Source organism: Pistacia vera, unplaced genomic scaffold (genome assembly GCF_008641045.1).
Source record: "Pistacia vera cultivar Batoury unplaced genomic scaffold, PisVer_v2 Contig660, whole genome shotgun sequence".
NCBI lineage: Eukaryota > Viridiplantae > Streptophyta > Magnoliopsida > Sapindales > Anacardiaceae > Pistacia > Pistacia vera.
Genome location: NW_022196513.1, coordinates 1,169,003 through 1,185,760, shown reverse-complemented (window position 1 = coordinate 1,185,760; position 16,758 = coordinate 1,169,003). Strand labels below are relative to the sequence as shown.

The 16,758-nt window shown below is 38.2% G+C and overlaps 2 protein-coding genes across 2 annotated transcripts; one reads left to right on the top strand and one right to left on the bottom strand.

Annotated features, from left to right (window-relative positions):
* Positions 1-7,439: 7,439 nt before the first annotated feature.
* Positions 7,440-8,552, top strand: LOC116112341 (putative disease resistance protein RGA3). The gene has a single exon (XM_031398490.1). It carries the CDS (start codon positions 7,440-7,442, stop codon positions 8,550-8,552), a length of 1,113 nt encoding a protein of 370 aa, XP_031254350.1.
* A 4,276-nt stretch (positions 8,553-12,828) lies between these two features.
* On the bottom strand, positions 12,829-14,387 carry LOC116112340 (F-box protein SKIP23-like). The gene is made up of 2 exons (XM_031398489.1): positions 13,457-14,387; positions 12,829-13,034 (listed from the first exon to the last, which is right to left on the bottom strand). Exons 1-2 carry the CDS (start codon positions 14,385-14,387, stop codon positions 12,829-12,831), a joined length of 1,137 nt encoding a protein of 378 aa, XP_031254349.1.
* Between the last annotated feature and the right edge of the window lie 2,371 nt (positions 14,388-16,758).

Genomic DNA, 16,758 nt, shown 5'->3' with positions numbered 1-16,758 from the left:
TTTCATACACCCCTACCTACTCACAGTGCCAGATCTAGCCGTCGACTGATGGAAAAGTCCACTGAACGAACTATAAACCCTATATGTTTAGCATAGACGTAAACATTCTACACCTTATATGTTTCATACTGACGTAAAAGAACAAAATGTTTAATATAAATATAATAACAGTCTTGGTCCACTGAATGAATTGTAAACCCTATATGTTTAGCATAGACGTAAACATTCTACACCTTATATGTTTCATACTGACGTAAAAGAACAAAATGTTTAATATAAATATAATAATGGTCATGGTCCACTAAACGAATCGTAAACCCTATATGTTTAGCATAGCGTTAATCGCTTAATCGATGCTCTGAAATACAATAAATAATATCCGAACACATAGGATCGCTGAAACGATTCTTTGCTTTTACTCTAGTCACTTAAGAGATATGTCTGTATCGCTTAAGTTTTCTTTGCTTTTACTCTGGTCGCTTAAGCGGTCCATCTGTATCCCTTAGGCGATTCTTTGCTTTTACTCTTGGTCGCTTAAGCGATCGATAATCACTTAAGCGATCTAGTCGGCGGCAAATGCCCAAATCTATGATCGCTTAAGCAATTTTCGTAAAAGACTCTTGGTCGCTTAAGCGATTTGAGATCGCTTAAGCGATCTTGTCCGAGGCAGAATGAATCTGCCCAGATCTATGTCGCTTAAGCGATCCATTTGTATCGCTTAAGCGATTTTCGTAAAAGACTCTTGGTCGTCAGATCGCTTAAGCAATCTTGTCTGAGGCAGAATGAACATCTGCCCAGATCTATGATCACTTAAGCCATCTTATGTATCGCTTAAGCGATTCTTCCTAAAAGAGTCTTTGTCGCTTAAGCGATTTATGTATCGCTTAAGCGATTACCCATCTGGGCAGATGTTCATTCTGCCTAGGAAAATATCGCTTAAGCGATTCAGGATCGCTTAAGCGATATTTTCCCAGGCAGAATGAACATCTGCCCAGATGGGTAATCGCTTAAGCGATCGTATGTATCGCTTAAGCAATGCTTCGTAGTAGACTCTGGGTCGTTTAAGTGATTTGAGATCACTTAAGCAATCATTTATGGAAAAGTCTTGGTCGTTTAAGAGATATATGTAGTCGGTCATATACGTAATTGTTTGGTACCATGCCTGTCTTTAAGTTAATTAATTTTGAAATGATTGTGATTAAGAAACATTTATACATCACTCATTTCCCTCCCAAATCCAAAAAGGATTTGTATCGCAAAATTAAGTAATTTATATCAATGTAATTCATCACAAATCAAAATATAAGAGACATCAATGTAATTGAAAGTTTAAACTTAAAATCATCTATAATAGTGCCGAAACACAGTAATTCCTCAGACATTTAACTGTAGTTGTGATTGCAATAAAATGTCCTCCACCCAAACAATTGCAAAGAAGAACCCAATTCTAAGTATCATTTTTCGTCTCATTTCCCTTCCATACATTCTCATTTCCCTCCTGTGACCTGCCTACTAGCTTTTGAGAAGTTTTTGAATTTTGTTTGGCAGGAACCTGTCTCAGATCATTGTTTGGTACTATGCATTCCCAGCAGCCTTTATTATAGATGCCTCCTTCTGCCAACCAACCTTTGAGAAGTTTTCAAATTTTGTTTGCCAGCAACCTGTCTAAGATCATTGTTTGGTACCATGCCTTCCCAACAGCATTTATTGTGGATGCCTCCTTTTGCCAACCAGCCTTTGAGAAGTTTCCTCTCATTGTTTGCCAAGAACCTGCAAAATTATCCGGCACACACCTGCAGACAATTCAGGTTTTGTAAATTAAAAAAAACACGTAAAAAAGTTATAGAGCGGATAGGTGAGAAGTTCACTCAGTCCGTCTCTTTCGGTAAACCTCCATATAAGCATGACACTTGCAACATTAGCACCATAACTCAAGTATCAACATCAACATCACATAAACTACAAAATTCAAAGTCCAACTTTCATATCTTTTGATTGGGTTTTGGTCACTCAAAACGAATTCATCTGCCCATGGAAGCAGTCCACAGCCTAGGGCTCCCGATAGTCTCTCATTGTTTTGTCATTTAAGCCGTCCATTGGGGTGTTGGTCATGTCGAACTGAATAAATTTCAGGGTATATGCCCCACATTCAGCACTACAATAGGAAGAAGACATTAGCATTAGAATAAACTTATAGAACAATTGTATTATGTAAGCTAGTTTTATACAAAATTTACCTTGACTCATTTATTGGGACGGTAGAGTGCTTAAGTGGCCACTTTTTGGTTAGCACTTGATCATAAGTGCCCAAACATCTGGCTGTCACGCAACAGCCATGGGAGCAACCTGGACAGTGGCTCCAACTCGACCTCCAACTACTTGTCTCGACAAATAGTTGGGTTACGGTCGAGGATCTTCAGCAACCCCTCATTTAGATGTGCAACGACTGCTATCCAGTGCATCTTTCTGACGAGGACGATGCAGTAGACTCTTTTAACAAAGGCCCAACCGTTCCGTATTTGGGCCTTTCCCCTTGTACATACTACATAATCCTATCATCAAACTGAAAATCATCAAGGATGCAATCCAACTATTCTGGGGCCAATCGTTTTTGCTTTGCTCCTTTTGCTGCACCTCTAGCAACAGCATTTTTAATTAAAGTGCGATATGTTGAAACAAGCGTTTGGCCAAATGCCACATTGGTGATAGCACAGTCGGGGTACAATAGATCACCATCACTAGTCTATCGTAGCCTCATCAGTGCCAATATCTCATCAATGTGCTGCATCAAATAAAAACAACAAGATAAGTGTGGAAAACATAGGCAAAAATAAGGAAAATTAAGCGAAAATAACTCACCGAGTCCTCAAGCCACATGCCCATCGTCAACAACTTTTCAAACCATTCCCGGGGATAATCCCCTGTCTTACACTTTATATGGGCATTACTTCCTAATTCATTGTAATAGGCATAGAAGAGTTTTTTCTGTTCCTCTATTGACCTATACAAATCGACATTTGAGTCCATTTCTGCATGCCCACTTCCTCCCCTTTCCTCCATTTTTACATCCCCGCTTCCTTCGCCTCCCACCTCACCCTCCTCCATTATCACTGCCCCACTTCCTCCACCAACCTCCCTACCCTGCTCCATTTCTAGTTCTTCCTCTATTTGTTTCTTAATTTTCCTCTTCTTTGCCTGTGTCACTATCATGTAAGGAAATTTGACAAACTTGCTCTTTCGGCTCTCTCTTTTTTGCCCAGTTTGTGCTTCGACCGCCTTTAATTCTCCACCAATTTCCTCATCCACTGTACCTACTTTCTTTGCTAGCTTATCCACTTTTTCCTCCAACCTTTTCATGCACTCTTCCATCTGGTCAAACCTGTCATAAACTGCTATTGTAAAACTCTGAAACAAGCCGTTTATGAGGTCAACCACCTCATTCTACCGATGCCAATGTCTTGGTAAAGTGGTACTTGTTGTACCGGTTTGCTAAGGCATACGAACCTCTTCCTCCCTCTTCTCCTCCTCCTCCTCCTCCTCGGGCCTCTCGTCGATTGGAGCTTCATCATCCTCGACGTCAACCACGTTGTCAATCAGTGGCCCTGCAACTGCCATCACATACTTGACCCCTTATAGGTCCCGCATCAGGTGGTCTATCTGTTCATTCCTTTCATCCTCCAGTGCACTGAAAGATGTGACATAGTCCTCTTCCGCTTCATCCCCAATAGAGGTGAGAAAGGGACGGACAACTCCGTGCAATAAGAAATAAAATCAATCAGATTGAAGTGAAATTTTAAAGCAACTGCATATTCAAAAGCTTAATCCTTTAATCTTACCCCAGCCGCTTCAATCTCAATGTCTATTTGGTCGTAATCCCAATGGGTACACTTCTCGACATGTTACCACAACATCTTAGGAATTTGCTGTGGCACATCCTAACTCTTCCCCTTCCCCCCCGCCTAAGCAAAGACAGGGACGGCCTCATACATCCAAGCCTACATTGTACAAAAACAATCCATATCATAATTCAAACACATATATTACAAAAAGCTATTAATATTTACCTGCATTGCCCATGGGAAGCCAAACAAATTATACATGCTTGGTTTATCCTTCCCGACGCATTGGGACTGCTTTAACGCCATATCTGGTTTGCTCAAATGATATCCGTCCCCACGAATAAGAACTAAAGAACTCCAAGTCGCTTGCAAACAACAACAATCATTCTCAACAGCTTTTGTTGAGTCACCAGCCAATAAGATCGAATGTAAAAACAATAGCAAGCACACTTTTATCTTCTCTCCATCATTAAACCGAACTGTTTCTAGCCTCTCCTCTAAACCGTGTCGTGTAATAGACTTTGCCCCCTACAAAACCTTGTTACAAAACTTTATGGCTCTCGCACTCTTCCTTATTGCATTTGCCTCTCGCTTATCTGGCAATTTCCCACATCCTAAGCCTGTCCCCAAGGCATATTCCATCATCCCAAAATGTAGTGGCTTTCCGCCCACCACGAATCACATTTCTTTATTTTTATTGCATTTTACTGAGTGCAGCAACATGTAATGCACTCCCTGCCCCCAAAACATCTTTTTCCAATATGTTCCGATTCTTAAAAACCGACTGAAACAAGTGTCTTCGAAATCTCTTGCACTTCCAGCTAAAATCTCCTTTATTCTGTCAAAAACATCACAACTCGACCTGACCGTCACACTGGCAGGGAAGTAGGGTACATTATCGCTTACAAGCTCCAACACAATCTGCACAATCGATATAAACAACATGTCAGCAACAAAAATAAACCAAAACAACTAATAAACAAAATATCAACAACAAAAAATTACCTCTGTGGTCACTTAAGCGATTTCGGATCGCTTAAGAGATCTTGACTCTGCCTCGTGCAAGATCTCTTAAGCGATTTGAAATCGCTTAAGCAACCAAGAGTAAACTGAAAGAATCGCTTAAGCGATCTTATATCTAGATTCTGCCTCAGACAGGATCGCTTATGCGATCTGAAATCACTTAAGCAACAAAGAGTAAACTGAATCAATCGCTTAAGCGACCATGAGTAATACTCCCAAAACAAATGATTAATCACTTAAGAGATTAATCGCTTAAGCGATACAAATGATCGCTTAAGCGACAGTGCAGAGCAATACTCCCAAAAAACATATGCACCCTTTCTTCGCCAGCCTCCTCGTCGCCTGTATTCTCGCCGACCTCCTTCTCGTTGCCTAAATCCTCGGAAGACTCCTGCTGGCCTGTATTCTCGTTGGACTCCTCCTCCTTGCCTGAATTCTCACCTGACTCCTCCTCTTCAGAACCGTTTTGCGATTCTTCTCTCTATTGTTGTGCTGTCGTCAGCTCCTCTACCTGTGGACCACTTTCATTGATCGGATGATCCACCGCAGCAGCCATTGAACTGCTTGTGCTACCGGAATCTAGGATTCGAAGTGGCGTTGGGTTTTCCTCCTCATTGTCAATGTCAGCCATGGTTTTGGATTGAATTTGGTGTCAAAATTTGCAATTTCAATCGAAAATGTAGACTATATCACCGAAAATCGCACAGATTATGTTTAGGGTTCAAGAAATCGATTGGAAATCGCAATGTATCACCGAAAATCACAACTGTATTCCGTTTAGGGTTCAAGAAATTGATTTTAGGATTGAATATGGTGTGGAAATTTGCAGGTTTGATCGGAAATTGCACAGTCTCTGTTAGGTTCAAGAAATCGCTTAGGTTCAAAAAATCGATCGGAAATCGCGACTGTATCGCCAGAAATTACGACTATATTCCATTTAGGGTTTAAGAAGTTGATTTTAGGATTGAATATGGGTGGAAATTTGCAGGTTCGATTGGAAATCGCATAGTCTCCATTAGGTTCAAGAAATCGCTTTTTGCCCTAATGAGTTTTGATTAAGCGAGGTGAATAGTTGGGGCTCATTTTAAAATTTGAAAATTTAAAAACTTTCATTATTTATGATTTGTCTCAAATATGTTTTAATCTTTTCATTTTAACTCATTTTACATGTTTAACTCTGCCTAAATATGCCAAGTCAACTTCTCTAAATTTAAAAAAAAAAAAAGGAAAAGCATTTTGAAGGCCATTTTGTTAAATGCAAACTTGGGATGGCCGGGCAGCTAAATTTCCTCAAATCTGCAAGTTCCAAGGTTTGGTAAACCTGCAAGTTTCCACTGTGGTTTCATAAATTCTTGATTTTCATCGTTAAATTAACACTGGTAATGAATTTTGACATCTAACACAGTTGCAAACAATGCTATTACCATACTGCCTTTACTATTGATTACACCGCCACCCAACCACCATCATCATCACCATCCAACCACCACCATCACCACCCACCACCACCTCCCAACACGATCATGACCAAAACCCCAAATTCACCACCACTATTCCACCCATTCACCACCATTGCAATCCCTCTAAACCCCAAAGTCGGCCCCGTTGCCACCAAACAGCCACCACCAAATCACTCACAAATTCAGCCACAAACTTAGCCACAAACTCAGCTACAAACCCACCTGCAAACCCATCCAAAAACAACCACAAACCGAGCCCACCACCATTCCACCCATCCACCACCATCGCAATCCCTCTAAACCACAAAGTCAACCCTGCCGCCACCAAACAACCACCACCAAATTAATCACAAATTCAACAACAACCTACCACCCACTCACAAATCTAGAAAATGAACGACGATTGCGAGTAGGAAACGAAAAACTGTGCGACCTGAGATGGTAACCGGTGTGTCAAGGGTGAAGAGAGAAGATTGATGTTGGCGGTGGATAGTGGACGGTGGACATAGCACAAACACAACAAACTTAGGCGTGTGTCACGATGGAGAGATATAGTCGCAAAAAGTGGAAATGACAGCTGTTGGTGTACTACTGGTGGGGGTTTTGAAGAGAATGGTGAGGGGAAGATGATGATGGAGTCAGGTGGTTTAATCAACACCAGATTTTGGTGCAAAATCTGACTGGAATCCAACTAAAATCTGTGAGAGAAAGGAAGGAGTAAAAGGAGGGAGAGAAAGGGGTGGGACGGTTGTGTGCTGACCATTTTACCTTTTAACAATGAAATTAAATGATTGTCTATTAATTTAAAGATGGGAATCTAGAATTTATGAAACGATGGGTGGATACTATAGATTCGCCAAACCTGGGTGGGTAAATGACGGTTACGCTTGCTATGCCTAATAGGATAGTTAAATTCTTTACATATATGTAAATTCTAGGGATATGATAATCCACAAGGCAAGTGAGCCGACCGCTGGAGCTGATAAGGTACGTTGTCTTCTATCAGTAAACAGGCCGTTGACAAAAAGTCAACTAGTACATAATCAAAAAACCAAATCATCAGTTCTCACTTATCAGCTAATTCATTTATCCCGATCTTTCCTTCCTCTCAAAGAACATGGCAGAATCATTTCCGTCCACCATTGCAGCAAACATTTTGACGAAGATGGATTTTCTTGCTTTCGCAGAAATACGCTTGTCGTCGAGGGTTCGAAAAGAAATAACGAAGGCCAAACAAATCTTATGCGATGTCAAAGACGCAGTATTGAACGCTGAGGCACAACAGGCACAAAACTGCAAGCTGCATATTGGGCTTGAAAAGCTTTCAGAACTGTTGTATGACGCTGAGGATGTGTTGGATGAATTGAAGTGTGAAGTACTGGCGAAACAGGTAAGCAAACTCAGTGCTATCATATATTATGGAAAAATCAAGGATATTAGGAAAAAATTAGATGAAAAAGCAGCTGATATTAGGTCTATAGATGATGAGAATAAGCAAGAGGTTAGGCGTGTTTATTCAGGAGAGATGGGGATGAACAATTCCTTTGTGGGTACTTCCAAAGTTTTTGGGAGAGACGAAGATAATGAAAAAATTGTACGCTTTTTGACGGAACCAAACAGAGAAGATGTAAGGGTATCTGTAATTCCTATAGTTAGAACTGCTGGTATGGGAAAAACCACTCTTGCAACTCTGGTGTATTGCAACAAAAGGGTAGACGAAACCTTTGATTTAAAAATGTGGGTACGTGTACCTGAAAACTTTGATATAATTAGATTGATGAAAGAAACTTATACTTCTGCAACGGGTCAAAATCCTGCTGAATTATCCGTCCATGAATTAGAAGACCGTTTGCTAGAGGCATTGGTTAGTAAGAAATATTTGCTCGTCTTAGATAATGTGCTGAATGAAAATAAAAAGAAATGGGTCAAATTCAAAAAATTATTGATGCAGGAAGCCAATGGGAGTAAAATTGTAGTTACTACTCGTAGTGACCAAGTTGCATCAATAACGGGCACCGTTCCAGTTTGTAAACTAGGCACCCTTCACGATGGAGAAGAGGAAAGAAATCTAGACCTCGATGAAATTGCTGACAAATTTGTGACAAAATGTCGTGGCATTCCCATATCACTAAGAATTTTAGGAACCCTACATTATGGAAACATAAATAAGCATGATTGGTTGCTAATTCATAGATCACGACATATGGAAGTCAGTACAAGAGGGAAATAGCATCCTACCAGCGTTGAAATTGAGTTATGCTCATTTGCCATCGCATTTGCAAAGACGTTTGGCATATTGTTCCTTATTTCTGAAGGACTAATATTATAATAGTGATTATCTAGTCCAGCATTGGATAGTGCATGGTTTTGTTGCAACTTACCATGAAAATGATGAGTTGGAAAATGTTGGATTGCAATATTGGAAGGAATTGATTTTTAGGTGTTTCTTTCATGATATTAACGTTCATGGTAATTATTTTACATTTAAAATGTATAACTTCGTTCATGATCTTGTCAAGGAAGTGGCTCAAAGAGAGTGCAAGGTGATAGATGTAAAACCCCATTCCTGATTTTAGTTAGATCATGAATTGTATTTAGTTAATTAATTCTTTTTTTAATTTGATTTTTGGTATTGTGGTAAGATAGGGGTATTTCTATCAGTTTTTAAAGCTGCGTTAAGGGGGTGAAATCGAAAAAAAATAAATCCTGATGGGTTTGCATGTATCAAGAGGGAAAAATTTGGACATCTTTGCTAGGGAAAGCTTATGTGGCGGGGTTAAACTGAAATTTAGAGAAAATGGGGGGCAGAAATAATTTCAGAAAGCTGTTTTTATTTAAAGAAANCGAAACCTTTGATTTAAAAATGTGGGTACGTGTACCTGGAAACTTTGATATAATTAGATTGATGAAAGAAACTTATACTTCTGCAAACGGGTCAAAATCCTACTGAATTATCCATCCACGAATTAGAAGACCGTTTGCTAGAGGCATTGGTTGGTAAGAAATATTTGCTCATCTTGGATAATGTGCTGAATGAAAATAAAAAGAAATGGGTCAAATTCAAAAAATTATTGACGCAGGAAGCCAATGGGAGTAAAATTATAGTTACTACTCGTAGTGACCAAGTTGCATCAATAACGGGCACGGTTCCAGTTTGTAAACTAGGCGCCCTTCACGATGGAGAAGAGGAAAGAAATCTAGACCTCGATGAAATTGCTGACAAATTTGTGACAAAATATCGTGGCATTCCCATATCACTAAGAATTTTAGGAACCCTACTTTATGGATACATAAATAAGCATGATTGGTTGCTAATCAGAGATCACGACCTATGGAAGTCAGTACAGGAGGGAAATAGCATCCTACCAGCGTTGAAATTGAGTTATGCTCATTTGCCATCGCATTTACAAAGATGTTTGGCATATTGTTCCTTATTTCTGAAGGACTACTATTATAATAGTGATTATCTAGTCTAGCATTGGATAGTGCATGGTTTTGTTGCAACTTACCATGAAAATGAAAAGTTGGAAAATGTTGGATTGCAATATTTGAAGGAATTGATTTTTAGGTGTTTCTTTCATGATATTAAAGTTCATGGTCATTATTTTACATTTAAAATGTATAACTTCATTCATGATCTTGTCAAGGAAGTGGCACAAAGAGAGTGCAAGGTGATAGATCTCACAATCCATTATCGTTCCATAAATGCTCGACATTTGTCATTTATTGGTTGCGAAAATTGTATTCCAAATGTTTCATTCATTTCGAACAAGTTGCGGACCATCAATATGCAAAGTATCCAATTTGAGCAGGTTTCTGAATCCTTTGTTAACACATGGATATCTAATTTTAAGTACGGCAGGTTGTTGTGCTTGAGTGGTCTACAATTTGAAGGGCTACCAGATTCTGTCGGTGCATTGAAACATTTGACATGTCTTGACTTATCTTGGAATTTAAGTCTGAAGAAACTCTATGCAAGTATTTGTAAACTTTGGAGTTTGCAGATCTTAAGACTTCTTGGTTGTTCAAGGCTTAAGAATTTTCCTAATAATATGGGAAAAATGATCGGCCTCAGATATTTTGAAATGTCTACAACAGATAGGCATCTACCACAAATTGGAGNTTTGTAGCATGATTTATAGAAAACATTGTCTTTAGAAGCATAAGCATTTACAACTATTCTTTAAGTTCTCATAAAAGAATTTTCAGCATTTAGTGATGAGCTAGGATTCAGAAATTGTTGTCAGTTTAATTGATCAGATTATAATACTTAGAACAATTAGAAATGAGTTATGCATGCATACATGGATGATTAGCTACCACCATAAAAGAATGTTCATGGAATCATGTTGTTTTCTGTATTTTATAAGAACCATTGCATACCATAACTTTTGTTTGACGAATGTTTTGCAAACTTCCCCTTTCCCCCACTCACTGAGTATTTTAGCTCACCCCCTTTCAAAAAAAATGTTTTCCTCCCCCCAGGTTTACAAGGAGATCGTGCCGAGCAATGAGTCACCGCTCAAGGTTGTGCCACGCGTCGACATCTTTTTATGTGGGTTTTACATTTACCTCGTATTGTATCTTTGGACTTTCGTTTCAAAAACTCACGTTTCCCATCATGTATTTCCTTTTTTTTTTTTTTATGTTTCAGAATGTGTTGTATAAGTGGAAAACCTGGTACCACAGGTTTCCCTAAATTTTTCTTTTGTAAAACGAAAGATGGTGTACGTTTTTTTTTTGAGATGTTGGAAATGAAAATACTATGATGTTATTCAGAAAAAGTAAGTTCTTTAACAGTTTTCACAGTTTTTCTATATGGCACGTCTCGGGTATCCGAGTCCTGTGGGAGCGCTGGGATCCTACGGGATGAGGAAATTCGGGACGGGTCGTGTCAACTTGGTATCAGAGCATGGTTTTCGATTTTTAAGGGCATTTTTTTGAAAATTTTACGCATGCCAATTTGTCCCTAAATGAAGTTTATTTCCGTCCATGAGTTTTTTTTTTAGAAACAATGTGTTTATGTTTTATAGATATCAGCATGAGTCAACGTGGCCAGCCTCGCACGAAATCCATGAGAGAATTATTAGTTCCTAGAGTGCTCAGGAGGGTGAGTGAGCCTGGGGAAGAGAGAGTAGAAGAGTCGGGTACTCGCCGGTCAAGACCTCAAGGACCCTAGGAAGACGAAGACTGAAGGCAAGATAAATGTTCAACTTTTTTTCTTTTTCCAAAACTTAGTATGTGCAAACTTTTTTAAGTAATACTATATATATAACATGATATGATAATAGATGATTGGATGAAAATTTATTTTTAATTTAAAATTAGTTAATCATCTTTTATCACGTCATATTGTATAAGAAATATTGTACAAAAATGAATAAAATAAAAGACGATATTAAGCCTGAAAAAGTTACAAAGATGCATATAGAGACGATAATGAAAAACAAAGAAGTACACCAAGTTAAAAAATGTTAAACTATGGGACTTAATCAGCTCTTGAGGTTTGTAACAAGTATTCAATTTCTAAAATCTGCAACCAAAGAATTTCGGAAACAGAGCACCTTGAGACACACAAAATTTATCAACATACATTTTCAATTGAAATCGAAACAAGTAGAACAAAGAAATACTTACATTAACCAAGCTGGTGGAGGACAGAAACTGCTTAAATGGCTTGGTAATTTCGAGAGGCGCCTGACCATACTATTCTTTAAGTCAGAAATCCAAGTACCTTGTCTCGGATTGTTGGGATATTTGTGACTTGCTTTCCTGTTCTAGGTACTGGTTAGAAACTAAAATTGTTTTCGTTCTGTTTTATATACTGGATTTATGGTGTTGTGTATTCTTGTATATCATATTTATGAAATTACAGTGAATTTCTATCATCCGTGAATGTAGGCAGATTATGTCGAATCATATAAATATCGTGTTTCTTTATGTGGTGTAATCTTATTTTTATGTTGTTCATCCCGAACTTATGTTTTTTGCTGCACGATCTCCTAGCATGGATAACCATCATCAGTACTATCACCTGCATAATAATTAATAAACACAGCCCTCTTTCAAGCTCGGGAACTCCTTAACCGAAGAGAATATGGACAACAAATTTCTCCCACAAACAACATTCTATCTTCCATTTGTGTACTCAACATTACTGTCTCCTCAAAATGTTGCATCTTTCTGGTGCGTTTTTTGTCTGCAAAATGAAATCATCTTGTCCAAGATCTTACGACTCAAACAATCTTTTGACTATATAATATATGATTTACTGAATTTTCTAAAGTACACATACATCATGAACTTTCTTTGAACTCCACGAGCTTGTGCCAATTTTGGCCAAGAATTTGGCGTTATGGTGCATATCCATATCCATTTTGAGCAAACTAAGTTGTCTTTACAAATGCATATTAAGTTGTGTTTTAACAAAAACCTGAAACATCAAACCCCCAAGATTTTTATACAAACTAACAACCAATTGTTGCTTACTAAGTAGGAAGAGAAAGTCAAGCATTCATTTCACCATTCTCTGCTTGATTGGCGGCATTCGCTTCACCCTTCCATGCTTGTCGACTGACAATCAAACCATATCCGCAAATGTTCACTATGCTTCCTTCTTTAACCATCATAGCAACAAGCTTGGGATGTTTCCTCACTATCATCTCCGCTGCCTCTTCTCTGTTTCTCCCCAGTATTGACAGTGAGCTCTTGCCTGTTTTTGAAGTTAACAACCATATATACAAACTTACACATATATATCAGCCGTTTTCTCTTCGGAAATCGGAACGACACAAAATTCAGAAACAGAACACATGAGTTGAAACACAGAAAAATATTCTTGATAATTGACAGATTTCATCTCATTTCAACACCTATACAAGATTGAGCAACACAGAGAAAGTGGAAATGGAATGGAAACGACTAGAAAAGAGAAATGTTTGCTTCAACCAAGCTGGAGGAGACTAGAAAAGGTTCAAATAGCCTGGAAAAACAGAGAGTTCCCCAACTACATGATCTTTGCAGTCACAAATCCAAGTATATTTTCCGGGGTAATGGGCAATCGACCTAAAACCTGCATATTACACACAAGCCGCGACCTCCTTCATCGAAAACGAATATGCATAACTACTTTACCCACAAACAACTCTCTATCTTCCAACTCTGATCCATCCACAACTGGAACCCATTTTTGGTTCTCTTCATTAAGCTTAAAAATTGCGATATTATACTCATCATAATCATCCTCGCCGTCCTGGAACTGAACAATAAAAAACAAATCATTATTCAGCCCGATCAAGTATAGCATCGCACATTCGTAATACAACTGCACCTTTCCCGCAACTCGAGTAACAACCAAAGATTTAGGATCCACAGTTACAGTATAGCCCATGGTGAGCACTGCATAAAACTTGCGATCATGATAAATATCCTCAACAAAGAACTCGGGAAATTTAAGTTCAATGTCGATTTTACTCCATTTCTTGTCTAAATTTCTCCAGATTCCAAGTTCTTTTCCATAACTATCGCTCGCCATAACAGTAAACTCATCCTCATTCTCATCAAGAGATGAAGAAAATATCACTTTTGAAAGCAATTCAACAGTTGATTTAAGTTCGTATGACTTGGTTATTTCTGTAACCCGATAATCCAATAGATTTAATGACTTTGGTAACCAATTGGACAAGTTTTGACATTCTGAACCAGTAATAGGATCAATGATTCGGACTGTACCTGGGCTCGGTTCTTGGACTTTGACCACCCACGTTTGTGGAGTTTCTTCGTCGTGGGTTTGGGAGGTTTTGTTGAGGGGCTCGATGACGTAAACAGTGGAAACCATGAAGTCAAAGATGTCTTTTTCATCTAGGTTTGTACCTTTGAGGAAGTCGGTGGTGGTTAGAATCGAGTGTGGGAATGGGTATTGTTCTGAAGGAACAGCAATTGTGGCGCGAAATGAACGACAAACGGCGCGAAAACGGAGGATATCGATTTGTGTAGGGAGAAGTTTTACGATGGAGAAGAGGAGGTCTTCAGGAAGTGTGCTCCAATCGGGTTCGACTCTGGCCATGGCAAAGAAGAAGCAGGAGGAAGACGAAGACTGAAGGCAAGATAAATGTTTAGCTTTTCTTGAATCTTGATGGAGGAAGACGAAGACTGAAGGCAAGATAAATGTTTTAGCTTTTCTTGAATCCTGATGGGATGCGCTTTTAAGTTTTGAAAAACTCCGGGGTGTCCTTGAGAATGTTGCAAACTTGTCACTCATATGCAATTCCTGAGAACTAAGGGGTTTTAAGAAGATTTTTTATTTTTCGAAAACTTAGTATTTACAAACTTTTTTATACAAGTCACTTTCTCTCATAAACATGATGTGGTACCTTACAATTGGTCAATAAAATCTATTATTAGATAGACAAGATCTATTGCGAGTCTATCAATTATGAGCTACCACGTTGCGTTTGTGAGAAGGTTTATCAACATTGCATTACTGAAAATTGAATCAACGAATACATATAAAAATTCAACTCTAATGCTCAAAAAATAAAGGTGAATAATGTGTGCACTAAGAAGAAGCAGGAGGAAGACGAAGACTGAAAGCAAATATAAATGTTCAGCTTTTCTTGAATCTTGATGGGATGGGGTTTTAAGTTTTGAGAAACTCCGCGGTGTCTTTGTAAAATTTGCAAACTTGTCACTCGTATCAATTGCTGAGAACTATGGAGTTCTAAGAAGATTTTTGTCTTTTTCAAAAATTTAGTATGTCCAATCTAGTAATACTATACATATAACATAACGTGACAAAAAATGATTATGTGAAAGTTTATTTTCAATTTAAAATTAGTCAATCATCTTTTATTATGTCATGTTGTATAAGAAATATTGTATAAAAATAAACAAAATAAAAGATGATATTATGCCTAAAAAAGATACGAAGATGCATATAGAGACTATAATGAAAAACAAAGAAGTACACCATGTTAAAAAATATTAAACTATGGGACTTAATCAGCTCTTGAGATTTATAACAAGTATTCAATTTCTAAAATCTGCAAGCAAAGAATTTCGGAAATAGAGCACCTTGAGACACACAAAATGTTGGGAGAGAGCTTCCAGAACTCCTGTAATTCAACTTTGAGGTCCACAGACTATCATACAGCAAGAAAAGAACAAAACGAAAGTTCATATTAAGCCTGAATAAAGTTTCGGGGTGCAAAAATAATGAACACCATGTTCAATCAATATATTATCATGCAAAACTGTCTCGTTACACAATTCAGTTGTCACCACACTCGCGACCCATGCATGGATGCATACACGAATCAGCCATTTTCTCTTCGGAACGGAGACAAAATTCAGATAAAATTACTCTACAGATCAGCCGTTTACTTTATAGAGAGTACTAATCATGTACTCTTTACCGAGTTTAATAAAAGAAAAATTATGCAGCAGCCGAAAAGTTCAAACAAAACTAGGTCATGTTGTGGGATATTCCCACTAATGAAGTCACGGAGAAGAAACAGATAAACGGTCACCCATGGACAGCGGTCGGGACAATGCCCACTGACAGTTATTTAAAGATAACCAGCCCAGCAGGAATGCAGGTTCAACCAAGATAATGATTGGAAAAAACAGTCAAGAAAATCTGGGAGTTTTCCACCCTTGCCATCTTTTTAAGTTAACAATCCAAACATTTTCCTCTGGGTTTTATAAACTGATCAACACATATTCCTCTACATATTATATATTTTCGTCGTCAAAGGGCTGGAGGGCGTGAAGAGTGGACTCGGTGAGGACGAAGTGGTCTTCATTGTCTCTTGGAACTATTATTAGGTGAATGATCCAAAGTCTATCTGGGTATCGTTAAGGGGCTCGATAGAGCAAACAGTGCACTCCATGAAGTCAAAAGAGCTCATTTTCGTAGGTTTTGGGCCTCTAAGGAAGTCGGTGGTTACAATAAGTGTGGGAATGAGAATTGTAATTGTTGCGGAGCAAGAGGAATCATGGAGCAAAATGTGTGACAAACAGCTTTATGATTACGGAATTTAGGAAGTTATAAAGAAGATTAGTTTATGATACAATCCAGCTGGATGGAAAATTATGAATCATCCTTCATGTAGAAGCTAGCATGCATTGAAGTATCAATCATTAATTTTTTTTTAGCTGGTTTTTCCACCAAAACAAAATTTTCTTGTAGTTTAGTTTATGATACAATCCAGCTGGTTTTTCCACCAAAACAAAATTTTGCTTTGTTGTTTATGCATTGAAGTATCAATCATTAATTTTTTTTTAGCTTTAACGTGAATGCCCACATTTGAGAATATCTAATATATTCTTCTCTCTCGAACAGACAGGAAACGCTATATATCAACTAATTAAGCACCGCCAACATATTCTTAAGGTTGAGTAAATCATTATTTAAAGTGATGCATGTACTGAGAACT